At 46.0% G+C, this 14,897-nt stretch overlaps 1 protein-coding gene across 4 annotated transcripts in view; it reads right to left on the bottom strand.

Moving 5' to 3' along the window:
• Pex14 (peroxisomal biogenesis factor 14) overlaps positions 1-14,897 on the bottom strand; it is a 137,451-nt gene that overhangs the window by 13,829 nt on the left and 108,725 nt on the right. For 3 of the 4 annotated variants that reach the window (XM_005353707.2, XM_026782206.1, XM_026782204.1), the window contains one exon: positions 13,809-13,937. The exons of the other annotated variant lie outside the window; for it this stretch is intronic. In XM_005353707.2, coding sequence (XP_005353764.1) covers positions 13,809-13,937 — 129 coding nt within the window. The remainder of the gene's footprint in view (positions 1-13,808; positions 13,938-14,897) is intronic. 4 annotated transcript variants of the gene reach the window in all.

Raw genomic sequence — 14,897 nt, 5'->3', positions numbered from 1 at the left:
TAAAGGCGTGCGCCACCACCGCCCGGCGTCAATGTGTTCTTTTGTGAGGCCTGGGGTCTGTGTTATGGCTAACAAGGATGTCCCTACTCTCCGTCTGGACTACACTGTGATGCCCAAAGAGGTGCTCACATCTGAAAAGGCCATCCATGAAGGTAAGGACTGCCTTGCTGGTTACAGACAACCCTGTGTGTTGCAAGTTCCCTCTAGTTCCATAGGAGGCTCCGAGGCCCCTCTTAGTTGGACCCTGAAATGCAAAATCTGAGTCTTGTGTGGGTCTTCCCATTGCTCCTTCTCTTCTAGTCTGCTCGTTACGCCAGGTGTAAAATACACCTAGTGAGGGGAAGTCCATTTTTAGGAGAAAAATGTCATAAAAGAATGACCTTGCCACACTTCGAGAGGGTCCTTGTTCCAGAGGGACATCTGTCCACACAACCCAAATCCCCAGAGAACACCTTCCCATGGTGCTGCAACCAGCAAGCCACATTCACCATTAACTCTCAAACTGCCGCTGGCCACTGAGTATCCTACAAGAAGACAACTGCACTAGGCCGACAACTCGAGCAGACCCCCAGCCTGCTGAATCAGCTGCTTCCCCACAGGCACACCTCCCATGCTTGGACAAGCGCAGCCTCTTTCTGCTGACATCGAGACCCTGAGGCCAAGCAGCCTCCTCAGCTTGCGATCTGGGAGCTCAGGCCCTGCACAGCTGTCTACCATGCAGGAGCTCTGCCCTCCCCAGGCCCGAGAAACACCTGTAGTTCCCTGCCAGCTCACCCTTCGCCCTCACTGCCGCGGCGTTCCTGCCAGGCTCGCGTTAAGAACATTTTATTGCCCCCTGGTTTTCATTATTAATGAAAAGGGACCAGAATGATCTTTCCTAAAGTTCAGAGAGTCTATAAAGACTAGAAGCTGAAATGCCATTTTACTCGTTTTAGAGATGTGTGATACAATTCTGTCTTGGCAAAATGAAGAGAGAAAAACTCAGATGCGAAAGCTTCTTTTCCGCTGCATGGCTTCAAGGGTAAAAGTCTCCACTGGAGCAGCAGACCCTGGCGCCCACCTCCTGCCCACTCTGAGTCCAGGAGACACTCCTATCACTGCAGCGCCCAATGTCCGAGGGCAGAAGACAGGGCCCGCAACCTGATGGCTCCAGGTAGGAAGGAAGATGAAAAAGCTTTTTAAAAATTATTGCATATATTTATCTACCTATATGTGACTAAGAGCATGAGTGTACCCATGTGTGGTTGTGCTTTCCAGAGTCTGTTCTCTCCTTTCACCACATGGGTCCCAGGGATCAAACTCAGGTCATCAGGCTCAGTGGCAAGAGCCTGTACCACTGAGCCAGCTTGCCGGCCTGAATAAACTATACAACTGGGGCTGGAGTTATGGCTCAGTGGTCACTAGAACTGGCTGTTCTTCCAGAGGGCACGAGTTTGGTTCCTAGCATCCACATGGCAGCTCACTACTGTCTATAACTCCAGTTGCAGGAAATCTGATGCCTCTGTAGTCCAAGGGCACTGCACACATGCACACACAACACACAATGAAAACTAATACAAATAAATCTTTTTAAACAAAGCTGCACGACTACCAGGCAGCATAGTCATACCCATAATCCTAGTATTTAGGAAGCTGAGGCAGGAGGATCACAAGCTGAAAGGCAGTCTGGGCGTCACGACACAAAAGAGGGAGTGAGAGCGCCACAGAGCAGGATCAAGAGGGCCCTGCTCCTCTCCGACTACTGACGGCTTCAGCACCCAAAAGGTGGGACAGAGAGCGCCCCCAATACTGTATCCCTGGGGGCTTTGTAAGCACGCGGACAGCAATGAGTGCGCTATACACTAAGGTATGGTAGGGAACATGCTGTGGTGAAAAGTCTTTGAAGTCTGACACTCTGTAACCTTGACACACTGCCTCTCTGAAGCTGACTGGAGGTCTGCTCAGAGGTTCAGGATTGGGGCAGTTGTAGGGACAGTGGTCACAGTGGCAGGGGAGCATCTCCAAGGCTCTGTAACTATTCTCCAAATACCAACAAACCCAATATTGCCAGGTTCTTTCACTATATCTCAATCAAGAGAAACCCTCTTAGTACACAGGGACAAACAGAAGCAGGCAGGAATATGCAGAGGACTGCAGGTCCAAGACAGGCAACTGAGCTGAGACGTATGGTCTCAGAAGCTCCACCAAAGGCTCAAGAGCAGCAGCAGCCCTGGCACTTGGCATGTGATCATCTTGCTGAGACAATGTACTTCAATGACTGCCCTTGGGAGGCTGGTGGCCCAAGCACAGGGTAGGGCAGTGGCAGACATCAGCAGGACAGGTGCATGCTCCTCCTTGCTCATCAAGGCTGGAATTGTGACTCTACAGTGGTAGGCCTAGCTCCTCAAAGCTGTCTGCCAGCTCCACTCAGAACCCACCCTGAAAATTAAATGACCAGACAGGATCACTCAGTAGGGTCCTGGACAAAAGCCAGTCCACAAACCAGCACCTGCCATGGTGTGGAGTCGCTGGGCCTTTTGCACAGACAGCAATTGAAGGTTCTGCAAACCAAGCTAAGCCAGGCTGGCTGCAGTGCCAGGCACACAGGCACTTGGCTGTGGATGGCCACTGTGGACAGAGAACTGAACCTAGAGGCCAGCATCTAGAAGAAGACATCGCAGCTCTGTGCACAAGAAGTGAGCAGTCAGTTCAATTTTAGCTCTTCCACATGATGTCGACTTCTGGCAGCCTATTATATACTGGGCGTATCATGTCACAAATGAAGGCAAAGAACCTTAACACTAAATTGCCAAGCAGCAGTCGCAGCCAACATACCCCAGGCCTGGCTTCACACGCACTTCCAAGAGATATGAGCTTTTCCATATTTCTTGGGGCTGTGATGCTACTAGCAGCGTTATCTTTAGGCAGGAAGGCTAGCGAGTAGTGTGTCCACGTTCCCTCATCACAGCTGAAGAGCTATAAGCTCTGAAATCAGGTGCAGTGTAGTCCAAGATACTCAGAGGCTGAGCCCAGGAGTGGAAGACCGACTCAGGCAATACAGGGAATGGGGTCTCGACAAAAACCAGGGCTAGAGGGATAGCTCAAGGCAGAGCATTTGCCTAGCATTGATATCTTAGAAGAAAAGGGAAAAAAAGGGAGGGAAAAAAGGGATGGGAGAGGAGGGGAGGGGAGAGGAAGGGAGGGGGGGGGGGAGGGGGGGAGGGGAATAAAGAAAATTGTGGTGGCTCAAGCCTTAGCTCTAATCATTAAAAAGCTGAAGCTTGGCTTGAGTTTAAGGCCAGTCTAGACTACAGGGTGAGACCTTTCATGTGCGTGCGCGCGCGCGCACACATGCACACACACACACACCAGCCTAATTAAAGAGAATCCAGAGGAGATCAGAAATAGATCATGTTGATGACTAACTGATTTTTAACAAAGAAGCCAAGGTCATCCTGTGGGAGAAAGGATAACCTGTGATAATGGCATTGGAAGAAGTGAAAATCCACATAAAAAAGTCATGAGTTTACACTGTATGCAAAAATTAATGCTACATGGGTTACATGAGCAAAGAACAAAACTACATAGCCATACAGATTCCATATGAAAACAGAAAACACAGAAGTCAAGTCTTGGGACAGGGAAAGACATAAAAAGTGTGGGCCATAATATTGTGGGATTTTTGTACACTCTGTGAAAATGTGTTGCTATGATTAGTGTAAATAAAAGCTGAATGGCCAATAGCCAGGCAGGAGGTACAGGTAGGATTTCTGGGAAGAGAAAGGAAGAGGAGGAGATAATTGAAACACCAATGAGACATGGAGGGAATCAAGACATACAGAATAAAAGAAAGGTAAAAAGTCATGAAGCGGGTGCTGGAGAGATGGCTCAGAGGTTAAGAGCATTGCCTGCTCTTCCAAAGGTCCTGAGTTCAATTCCCAGCAACCACATGGTGGCTCACAACTATCTGTAATGAGGTCTGGTGCCCTCTTCTGGCCTGCAGGCAGACACACAGACAGAATATTGTATACATAATAAATAAATATTTTTAAAAAAAAGTCACGAAGCAAAATGTAGATTAATATAAATGGGATAATTTAAGCTATAAGAACTAGTGGGACAAGCCTAAGCTAAGGCCGCACTTTCATAATTAGTAATCAGTCTCCATGTCATTATTTGGGAGCTGGCTGGTGGACAGAGAAAGACTCGTTACATCATAAAAAGCAAAACAACTGAAGAAATGGAAGTCAACAAAAGGAACCATCACAAAAAAATCTGGGTCACAGACTGGGAGAACAAGAGATGCAAACAGGAGGGACTGGAATATCGACAAAGTCTAGCAACTCAACAAATCAAAGATAAGGCAGCATTTAAAAGGTTGGAAGACTGCAAGAGTCTTCATAAAGGACTATGAACAACTGGAAGGAATCTGAAGGAGGGAGGGTTCAGCAGTTCAGAGCACTGGCTGTTCTTACAGAGGACCCAGATTCTGTTCCCATCACCTACACAGAGGCTCACAACTGTCTGTAACTCCAGTCCCAGGGGATCTAATGCCCCTTTCTGGCCTCTACAGCACCAGGTACACATGTGGTACACAAATGTACACGTAAGCAAAACACTCATACACATAAAATAAAAAAAATGTGACCCTGAAAATATGATTAGCATCACTCGTCAGTATATAAAATGCAAAGTTAAACCACAGTGAATCCTGCTACATAATGTTAGGACAGCTAAACTTAAAACTGAGAGAACCGAATTCCAGCAAGGAGATGTAGAACTGCAAAACAAACACACAAACCTTAAAACTCCCATTATGGAGGTCCTTAAGATGGCACAGTGGGTAGAGACACTTGCCACCAAGTCTGGTGTCCTGTGTTCAGTTTTTACAGTACAGACAGTAGGAAAGAGCTGGCGTGTTCTTCGACCTCTACCCCATAGGGTTTCTCATGACAGATCCTCTCTCTCTGTCACACACATTCACGGTGTGTGTGTGTGTGTGTGTGTGTGTGTGTGTGTGTGTGTGTGTGTGTAATATGTAATGTATGTATGGATCAACTTTTAAAGCATTTATGGTAATAAACTAAGCACAGAAAGTACACATATGTAACCTGAACATAAATGAAGCTTGTGAGAAGACAGCTTTATTTTATTTTATTGAGCTCTACATTTTCTCTGCCCTCCTCCCTGCCTCTCTGCTCCCCTTCAACCCTCTCCCATGGTCCCCATGCTTGCAATTTACTCAGGAGATCTTGAAAGACACAGCTTTCTTCCTTTTTTTAAATTAATTTTTATTGAGCTCTACATTTTTTCTCTGCTCCCCTCCCTAACTCTCCCCTCCAATCCTCTCCCATGTTCCCCATGCTCCCAATTTACTCAGATCTTGTCCTTTTCTACTTCCCATGTAGATTAGATTTATGTAAGTCTCTCTTAGGGTCCTCACTGTTGTCTAGGTTCTCTGGGATTGTGATTTGTGGGCTGTTTTTCTTTGCTTTGTGTTTAAACACCACTTATGAGTGAGTACATGTGAAACTGTCTTTCTGGGTCTGGGTTACCTCACTTAAGATGACGTTTTCTAGCTCCATCCATTTGCCTGCAAAATTCAAGATGTCGTTATTTTTTTCTTCTGTGTAGTATTTCATTGTGTAAATGTACCACATTTTCCTTATCCATTCTTCGACTGAGGAGCATTTAAGTTGTTTCCAGGTTCTGGCTATGACACACAATGCTGCTATGAACATAGCTGAACACATGTCCTTGTGGCACGATTGAACATCCTTTGGATATATACCCAAAAGTGGTATTGCTGGGTTTTGAGGAAGGTTGTTTTCTAATTTTCTGAGAAATCACCACACTGACATCCAAAGGGGCTGTGCCAGCTTGCACTCCCACCAGCAATGCAGGAAGGAGTGTTCCCTTTAGCCCACAACCTCTCCAGCATAAGTTGTCATCAGTGTTTTTGATCTTGGCTATTCTTACCGGTGTAAGATGGAATCTCAGAGTTGTTTTGATTTGCATTTCTCTGATGACTAAGAATGTTGTACATTTCCTTAAGTGTCTTTCGGCCATTTTAGATTCCTCTGTTGAGAGTTCTCTATTTAGGTCTGCACTCCATTTTTTTATTAACAAGGCACAGACTGGTAGTTACCAGAAACAAGGCATGGTGATAAAGGCACAAGGAAACTCTTTAGGATAATAGAATCTACATTATGCTCCTTTTGGAATTTTCTGCATTGTAATTGCAGTGATGGTTACACTAATAAAATGAGTTACAATTTATCAAATTGGATACTGAAAAACCAAGACTCTTACTACATGCATATCATACTTGAGAAAACTGATTAGAAAGAAAATAACTAAGATCCAGAAATCAGAAACTTGGTATCCAGCAATTCCATGTAGACACCATCCATTCAGGCATGTGTCCACATAAGACTTGCACATCAATCTTCTCAGCAGCATTATACGTGCCAGCCAAAACAGGGCCAAAGACAGAGAAGCAGTAGAGTACTTGCCTAGCATGTACAAGGCTCCAAGTTCAACTCACAGGCTGCAAAGAACCAAAAACACAAGCAGAAAGTCATATACTGCCCTTCATCTGGTGCACAAAATAAGGACTGTTAATACAATGAAGTGAAAAGGAACACTACTGCAATGTGGCTGAGCCTCATTATGCTAAGAAAAAGAAGCCAAGCACAGAAATCACCCACTCTGTAATCCCATTTACCTAAAAAGCCCAGAAGAAGTGGACTTATGGTGATGGAAAGTAGACTAGTGTTGCAAGGAGAGGGCCGCTTTTTCGTCCTGGCCACCTGGCTAGCTCAGTAGGTAGAGCATGAGACTCAATCTCAGAGTCATGGCTTTGGGCCCCACGTTGGGCACCAATTGTTGCAAGGGGAGGGCCGCTTGTTTGTTCTGGCCACCCAGCTAGCTTAGCCCAGAAATAACCACACAGAAATTGTATAATTAAATCACTACTTGGCCCATTATTCTAGCCTCTTATTGGTTAACTCTCACATCTTGGTTCAACCCATTTCTATTAATCTGTCTATCACTATGTGGCAGTGGCTTATCAGGAAAGATTCTAACAGTGTCCGTTACAACAGGCAGAGGATCCATGGCGTCTCTCTGACTCTGCTTTCTTCTTCCCAGCATTCTGTTTAATTTTCCCCGCCTACCTAAGTTCTGCCCTATCAAGGGCCCAAAGCAGTTTCTTTATTAAACAATGAAAGCAACACAAAGACAGAAGGACCTCTTACACCAGATTAGTGGTTACCTGGGGAAAATGGTAGGAACAAGGGTTAATAGTGAATGGTCCAAAGGGTCCTATGTGAGTATAAGAATTCTCTAAAGTGGGTCTATGGCAACGGTTGTACCCTAGCCGAGTTACTAAAAGCACTAAATTGTACATCTGAAATGGTTAAGTCTTGTGATATATAAAGTATACTCCAATAGTTCTAAAAAACTGTTTGAGGGGCTGGTGAAATGGTTCAACATGGTAAAGGTGCTTGCTGCCAGGACTACCAAGTTCAGTTCATTCCCCAGAAACCACATGATAGAAGGACAACCAACTGCCATGGCTCCCAGCTGAAAACACCAGCTGCTGCAGCCGAGGCTGCTGGGGGGAAGCTGATACAGGATCAACACTCTGGAATACAGTTTACCAGCTTCTTATAAGGTTAAACATACACTTAACATACAAACCAGCAATTCTCCTCCTAGGCATTCACCCAAGAGAGAGAAAAGCACACAGAGACTTCAACAGGAATGCTCACAAGAGTTTTATTCATAATGGCTAAAAACTGGAAACAACCCAAAGTCCATCAGCTGCTGAGTGGATAAACAGTGATACATCCTTCCATACAGTGGGATGCAGCTCAGTAATAAAATGAAGCAACTTCTGACATGCACGGCAACCTGGATATATCTCAGCACTATGCTGGGCAGAGAGACTAGACTAAAGTGTTCATGCCATATGATTCCACTTATACAAAACTCAGGAAACAAAGCTCTAACAGGCAGTAAGAAAAAGCAGCATAGTCGTGGCCCTGGAGGCAGGATGGGGCTGGAGTGACTGGAAATGGGGCACAAGAGAACCTTTTGCGGGTACTGGAGATGTTCTGCAATGCAGTGATGTTTACCTGAAGTGCACACTCAAAACTCAGATGGTGCAATTACAATAGGTGCATTTTATTTCATGTAAACTACCCTCAATAAAGATCACACACACATACACACACACACCCTGTTCAATGTTTTTTCAAGGAAGTTAGTGGTGGCTGAGAGCAAAACCCAATAATACTAAAAGTTTTCCCTAGGCATTTGTGGCTGAAATCAAGGGAGAAATATGACCCAAGGATTCTAACACAGCCTGAAAATTCACGCCTGAAAATGCTTGACTTATACAAAAGAATCTAACATTTAGATGTTATAAAGAGTGATAATAACGTAGCAAGTCCTACCTTCCTAATATGCCAGCTAAACCTTTCTAAACACCACAGTACTAGCCACCGGAGCCTGCCCAGGTAACAATACCCTGTGTGTAAGCGCTCATGTCAGCTCCAACGACACCTTGCTGGGTACGTGATAAGGAGGGCAGGAGCAACTTGGATAGGCATAGCCTCCAATGATTGCCCCCAATTTGTCAGCATCCGTTGTAGATGGGAAGATGATGCAACCACACTCTTGTCAGCACGCGGAGGATAAGAGGATATGGAAATTCCTAGGTGTTCTTGGGAGGCAGCTGTGATCCTTTTCCTTCCTGTAGGTTGGTAGTGGTAGATGAGGCAATTGGGGCTGGAGCAGGTGGGCAGGACAAGATGGATGCCAGCAAGCTGTCAAGGATGCAGACCTGGGTCCCTGAAGACAGCAGAGCCTCCACGGTAAGCTAGATGCCCTATGTTTAGGTAGCAGAAAACCTATTTTCTGAAATGTAGCCTTGACTTAGTGACATGCAAAACCAGTTCAAGCCTCGTCCTTTGGGGACTCTGAAGACGACCATTCTGGAGTTCCAAACCTTTGCTCCTGCACACTGCCAGAAAACTCACAAGCCCATCGTTGCACGGCACAGCAGTGGCGACTCATCTCTGTCCCTCCCCAAAGCCAGGCCTCCTGAAAGTGAGCCTGGCCCTTACTGTTTCCACAACCTGCCCAGAACAGCCTAATGGACTGGGCATGAAAATGGTCTGGCCAGTGGGCTGGTGACCAATGGGCAATTGTCAACAAGCATTTCTTCTCGGTTCTCACACACAGTCCCACCATAGTTGGTCCAGGTAAAAGCATTTCTAGACATGCTAAGTCAGAGCCTCAGGCCACTAGAGTTTTTAAAAAGCCTCAGGACTCAGACTAATATAAAAGACACTGAAGTGCACAGTGGTAGGGAACAAGGGTGTGAGAGCCACAGGGCGCCTCCATCAGGTCAGAATGAAGCACTGAGAAGATGCCCTGAAGGGGTGGACTGTGGACTCCAGCCTTAGGGAAAAGCAATGTGCTGCTGGACAAAGATGACAAGGAGGGCAAGAGAGACTCAGGCAGGCACACCCCCTGTGTCCAACTCTGAAACAAACAACATTAGCTCTCCCTGTCTGTTGCTGCCTATCCTCTGTCAGAGACGGATAAGATGTTTTTTTTTTTTTTTTTTTTTTGCCTCTTCCAGCACGCTCCAGCTTCTCAGATCACCCAAAGATCCTTAAGGTCATCATGCAGTTTCCTGTCTTTGCGCTCTTGTTCATCCTGTCAGAACACTGAACCCGTCACCCACGGGGTCAGTGAAGCTTTTGCTCTCAGGAGCACCCCTTCCCCTCTTCTGCACCAGCCTCCTCCCTGGTCCTGCCTCCTAGGCACTGACATGCCGGCTTAACTGTCTTTCCCACTAGATGGGGGGGCAACCTCAGAGAGTGGCCAGGCTTCTGCTATGGTTTAGTTTGTTTCCCAGTGCTCTCAGGAGGTAGCGAGACCTTCAGCCACTGTGGAAGTGACACAGGACCAGAGACCCTTTCCTTCCTTTCATCTCTGGCCATAACACCAGCAGTTTCTCTCTATTACATGCCCCCTGCCATTGTCACCCAACACCCACAGCCAGAGAGCCCAGCACCAGGGTAGCAGAAGATTGGAGCCCCACCGAAAAGAACTTCTCTCTCTCTTTCTTTGTTTGGTTTCCAAGACCACGTTTCTCTGTGTAGCCCTGGATGTCCTGGAACTTGCTCTATAGACCAGGCTGGCCTTGAACTCACAGAGATCCACCTGCCTCTGCTTTCCCCAGGCTGGGATTAAAGGTGTGAGCCTCCACCACCTGACCCTTTTTCTCTCTCTGAGTTGACTCTCTCAAGACTTAGCAATGGGAAACTAACAGATCTTGTTAATGACCTTTGTCCCAGAGGTCTAGCACAGCACCTGGGATACCAGAGTCCCTCAATGATGAGCGCCTGCTCAATGGGTTAAGAAGATGGGGTTAAGTATATGTTACTAACAGGACTGCAACAGGAGCAAACTGACAAGAATTCTCTCTCAGGACTTCTAATCAAATGATTCAAAGCTCTCTGCCAGCCCCAGGCAACTAGAGCTCAGGCTAGCCTCTCAAGGGGTCCCACTGTCCATCAAAGATGAGAGCAAATGCTGGAGTCCAGTACCGGCCCTGCTTATACCTCAGCGCCCCTTGGTGCTTTGTCCCTCTGGGCGGGAACAAGATAGCTCAGCACCAATCACTGAGCTCAGCATGAAGCAGGACCCAGAACCTATCCACAGGGCCTGTGGATGCACACACAGAGCTTTGAAGCAAAGTCAAACAATGAAACCAAAGGGAGAAACAGAGTATCAGATTTCTTCTTGGATGCTAGCCTGGCTTTTCTTGAGCTCTGCCTGACTTTCTCTCAAGTCCTCAAACACTGGTTCATTCTTCTACTAGGTGACACAGGCTTCCCAGTGTCATCTCCTGCCACTCTCACAAAGCCTCCTGACTTCCTCAGCCCACATTAATTTTTCTCTTTTCTGTAATCTTATAGAAATTTTTGTCAGTATAATTAATTTTGGCATTAACTCACAATGTCTGATATTATTCTTTTTCTTAAGAGCCTGTAAAATTCTGAAAGATCATGCTTTGAAGCTCTCCCATAATTCAGAGCTGAGCATCTAGTAGGTGCTCACACACAGAAACACAGTGCCTTCTGGGAGTTCTTCTGTGTTCTCTTCCTCGCTGGCATTTACTAACTTTCAAGGTCAAACACACTCACCAGAAAGCAAAGATGGCACAGGAGGTACCCAGCAGCCATGGCCACTGGGCCAGATCAGGAGATAAAGGTCTGCATATGCCAGCTTCTCCAGGTGTTCTCAAGAGACCCTAACCCTGACACAAGAGCATCTGGGGCTGGGCCAAGAGAAACCCATTTTCTAGACTTGGGCTCAGAGGTGAAAAGTTCTTATGCAGCTGAGAAATAGGAAGGAAAGGGCTGCTGTGGATCTAGGCATAGAACCCCCAGGAACACACATGAACAGAGGCCATAAATCCCTCCCAGACGCAGACAATGCCTCGGTGATAAGCATGCAGATTGCACACCTAGTTCAGAAACTCCCCTGAGTTTGCTTGTAATTAAGGGGGTTAGAGAGGTAAAAAAAAAAATATATATATATATATATATAAACCCAATTAATCATTTAAATATTTAAAGTCAGGTTTTTTTTCCTCACTCCGGGATTAGTATATTTCATAACGCCAGCAGCCGACAGCCCTGGTTTTTACTGGGGTTCATTTTAGAGCATGTTAAACTAGTCAGATTGAGTGATGCTTCCAGCAACTAATCGCATGTCAAATAAAAGATATTTTATGTAATAAATTACCACTACAAGTAATTCAAATGTCATTTATCAGTTTTATTATCAGTCAGGCAAAGTCTTGTTTCTCTATATTAATCAAAATCAAGCTTTTTTTTGCCCTTTTTTTTTTTAGCAGTTTTGACACCTCTTGGCAAAAGTACAGCAGTGAAGAGCAGGGACCCCCCAGAGCTGAAAGGAAAATGTAATGGTACGCGAAGTATGAAGCTCGGTGGTGACAACTGAAAACTCCAGGATTAAAAATTATCATCCCCATTGTTTCTGTGCTGGTGTCAAAGCAGGAGGAAGCCTACCTCTAAGAGATGTGTGTTACTGCAGGAGACTAACAGACTCTAAGCCAGGAATCTTGAAGGAGACTGCAGGCTCAATTGCTGCTGCTGGCCAGAAAAACTAATAGTTAACTCTTTGCGCTTCCAGAAGACAGGCAAGCTTATGATGTTTGATGCCCACTCTGTGACCAAGCAGAACAATTTGTTCCAAGCAGGAAGTTTTCAAGTAGCAGAGAGACCTGTTTGGTATTAAGCAGTGGGAGGAAACAGCTGGAACGCAACAGATGTGCTTAGACAATTCTGCACCCCAGCTGCCACTGCCTATCCTCAACAAATCCTAGTAAATGGCTGGGCTCAGGGACACAACTCAGAAAAGTATGGACACTTACTTAGCCTTTGGTTAAAAAGTATGTTTAGGGTCCAAAGCCTACACAACAGATCGAGAGGCTTTGGACCGGGAAAGAGAAATGAGTCAGTCCCCTGCTCACAAATAGCAGAAGCCTGCTCCTGGGGTCTCAAAGGCTCAGGCCAGACACAGAGGGACAAGAAACATGGGTGTATGTATTCTGGCTTCACCACTCAGCTTTATCCAGAAAGCAAAGGACTCTAAATACAACTTGTGATGCACACAGCAGCCTGGCCCCCACCTGACCGCAGGAGAGAACACCCTACTGGCTGTGTCTGCTGGAGAGAGAGCACCTACCCAGCTGCAGGCATCCAGGTGAAAATGCTGATAAGGGGAGAAGGAAGAGGGCTTCAGTCCACGAGTTCTGAGACCAAAATAAACCTGTCACTTTAATTTTTTTTTTCTTTTTAAGACAAGGTTTCTCTGTGTAACTGCCCTGGTTGTTCTGGAACTTGCTCTGTAGACCAGGCTAGTCTTGAACTCACAGAGATCTACCTGCCTCTGCCTCCCAAGTGCTGGGATTAAAGGTGTGCACCACCACTGCCCAGCTGAACCTGCCATTTTTAGAAAATATACCCTTTAAAATCTGGTCTTGAACTCTCTTAAATCACTTTTTGAAAAAAAGTAAAACTTCTAAAGAATTTTAAAATGAAGACAATTTTAGAAAAGACTTGAAAATAGAGCCTCTGCTGAGTTATGGAAAAGAAACAAATCGAGGCTGTTTCTTATGGCTTTGGAGATAATGGTAACTTTTTTAGAATTTTCCACATGACTTACAGAAGAGGTGATATTCTTGTTTGCATGGATGCATAGCACTGTATCTGTTACTACAGCAACCTCCATTTAAAAAACAAACTCCCCTCTGCCAAGATCCCATGTCATCATTAAAGGACCTTTGTACTTAATCTGAAATCACCCGAGACTCTGTCACCACATGAATGCACACAGTGGAGTCAGGACAAGGGAGTGAGGGCTGACCCAAACCTATGAATATTCAGTTTAAAAATAAAATTAGGAGCAAATTACTTCCATGGGCAGAGGAGAACCCACTCACTCCCATGCCTGTGTTAGGGAACTGACGCTCAAAACCACTGGGTAAGAAGAAGGTGCAGAACTGATCACCATGTGACAACACAAAGGCTGGCTTATTAGCCCTGAAACCTTTGTCACATACTTACAACTGGCTCTAGACAAACACAGGTGTGCCATTTTTTTCCTAGAAAAGTCAAGCTCTCCCAGTCTGCTGTGGTGGAGCAGTGGGGCCCTGCTCTTCCCCAGGGTCCTGAGTCCCAGTCCCAGTTCAGCAGGACATGGAACAGGTGACTTACTGTATGGCTGCGGGATGAGGTGAGGGGGCTGGATAGGAGCCACTGGCGTAGCCAGGCCCAAGGATGAAGGCTCATCTGTGGCAGTGCCTGACTGCTGGAAAGCCAGGTCAATCTCGTCATCTGTCAGTCCTAGGGGAGAAGAGCAAAGGACACTGGTGAGGGCCTTGCCGGCATCCACACTGCAGCAAGCCTTCCTTTGCAGGAGGGCCTGACGGCCACGGAGTGCCTTGCATTCGAGTCTGCTGCCTGCTCGATTTCGGATTCTCGGGAACCTCTCTCAGCTGCAATTTAACCTTAAGCGACAGAATATTAGCCTCAACACTGCTTCCAAATGTGGCTCATTCAATTTCCTTAATTTATCCTTGAGTTTATTGCTGCCTTTGAAGTCGCTCCATACTGCAATTCTCCATTCTTCCCCCGAAAACAGATACCATCAACTGCAAATGTGGCTCATTTTAATCTGTAATGGTGTTAAAAAAAGAGGGGAAAAAACTAACAATAATGCATGAAAACAGACAGGGAAACAAAAAACTAATTATTGGGTGAGACGACTAATTAGTCTAGATCGTTTCCGAAGACGGGAATAATTTGCTTTATTTTATGACAAATGCAGAAATAAAAAGAAAAATCAGGACTGACTGTGATTAGTATGAATGGGATATAGAATGTAAAGAAGAAAATAAAACAAGAAAACAGATCAAAACAAGACCAGGCCCACACTTTTGGATGATTATTGCTCTACCCTATCACGGGCTGCCTGGACCGCCCTTGGCTAGTTTCTTTCCCCCCTTTCTTTAATCCTCCAACACTCTAAACTACAATGCACACAGGGCATCAGGAAACCGCGGGCGCCATCTGCAGTGGCTACGGCATGTGTAAAGGATTTTCCTAAGAAATGGAAGGCAAGTGAAAGCCCACCAAGACCCTAGTCCCAGAAGGCTGAGCACACAGAGAGATTCTCAGGGGCCCGAGACTGACTGGGTGACTACTGGTGACAGCACTGACCAAAGTACAGAATAGCGGAAGGGAACTGTGGAGCCCACAGGTGTGCAACAAGAGTCCCACAGGCCCCACCCAGGAAACAATGCT

Source organism: Microtus ochrogaster, chromosome 10, assembly GCF_000317375.1.
Source record: "Microtus ochrogaster isolate Prairie Vole_2 chromosome 10, MicOch1.0, whole genome shotgun sequence".
Lineage (NCBI taxonomy): Eukaryota > Metazoa > Chordata > Mammalia > Rodentia > Cricetidae > Microtus > Microtus ochrogaster.
Note: the sequence above shows the minus strand (reverse complement) of the source record. Positions and strands in the feature narration are given on the sequence as shown.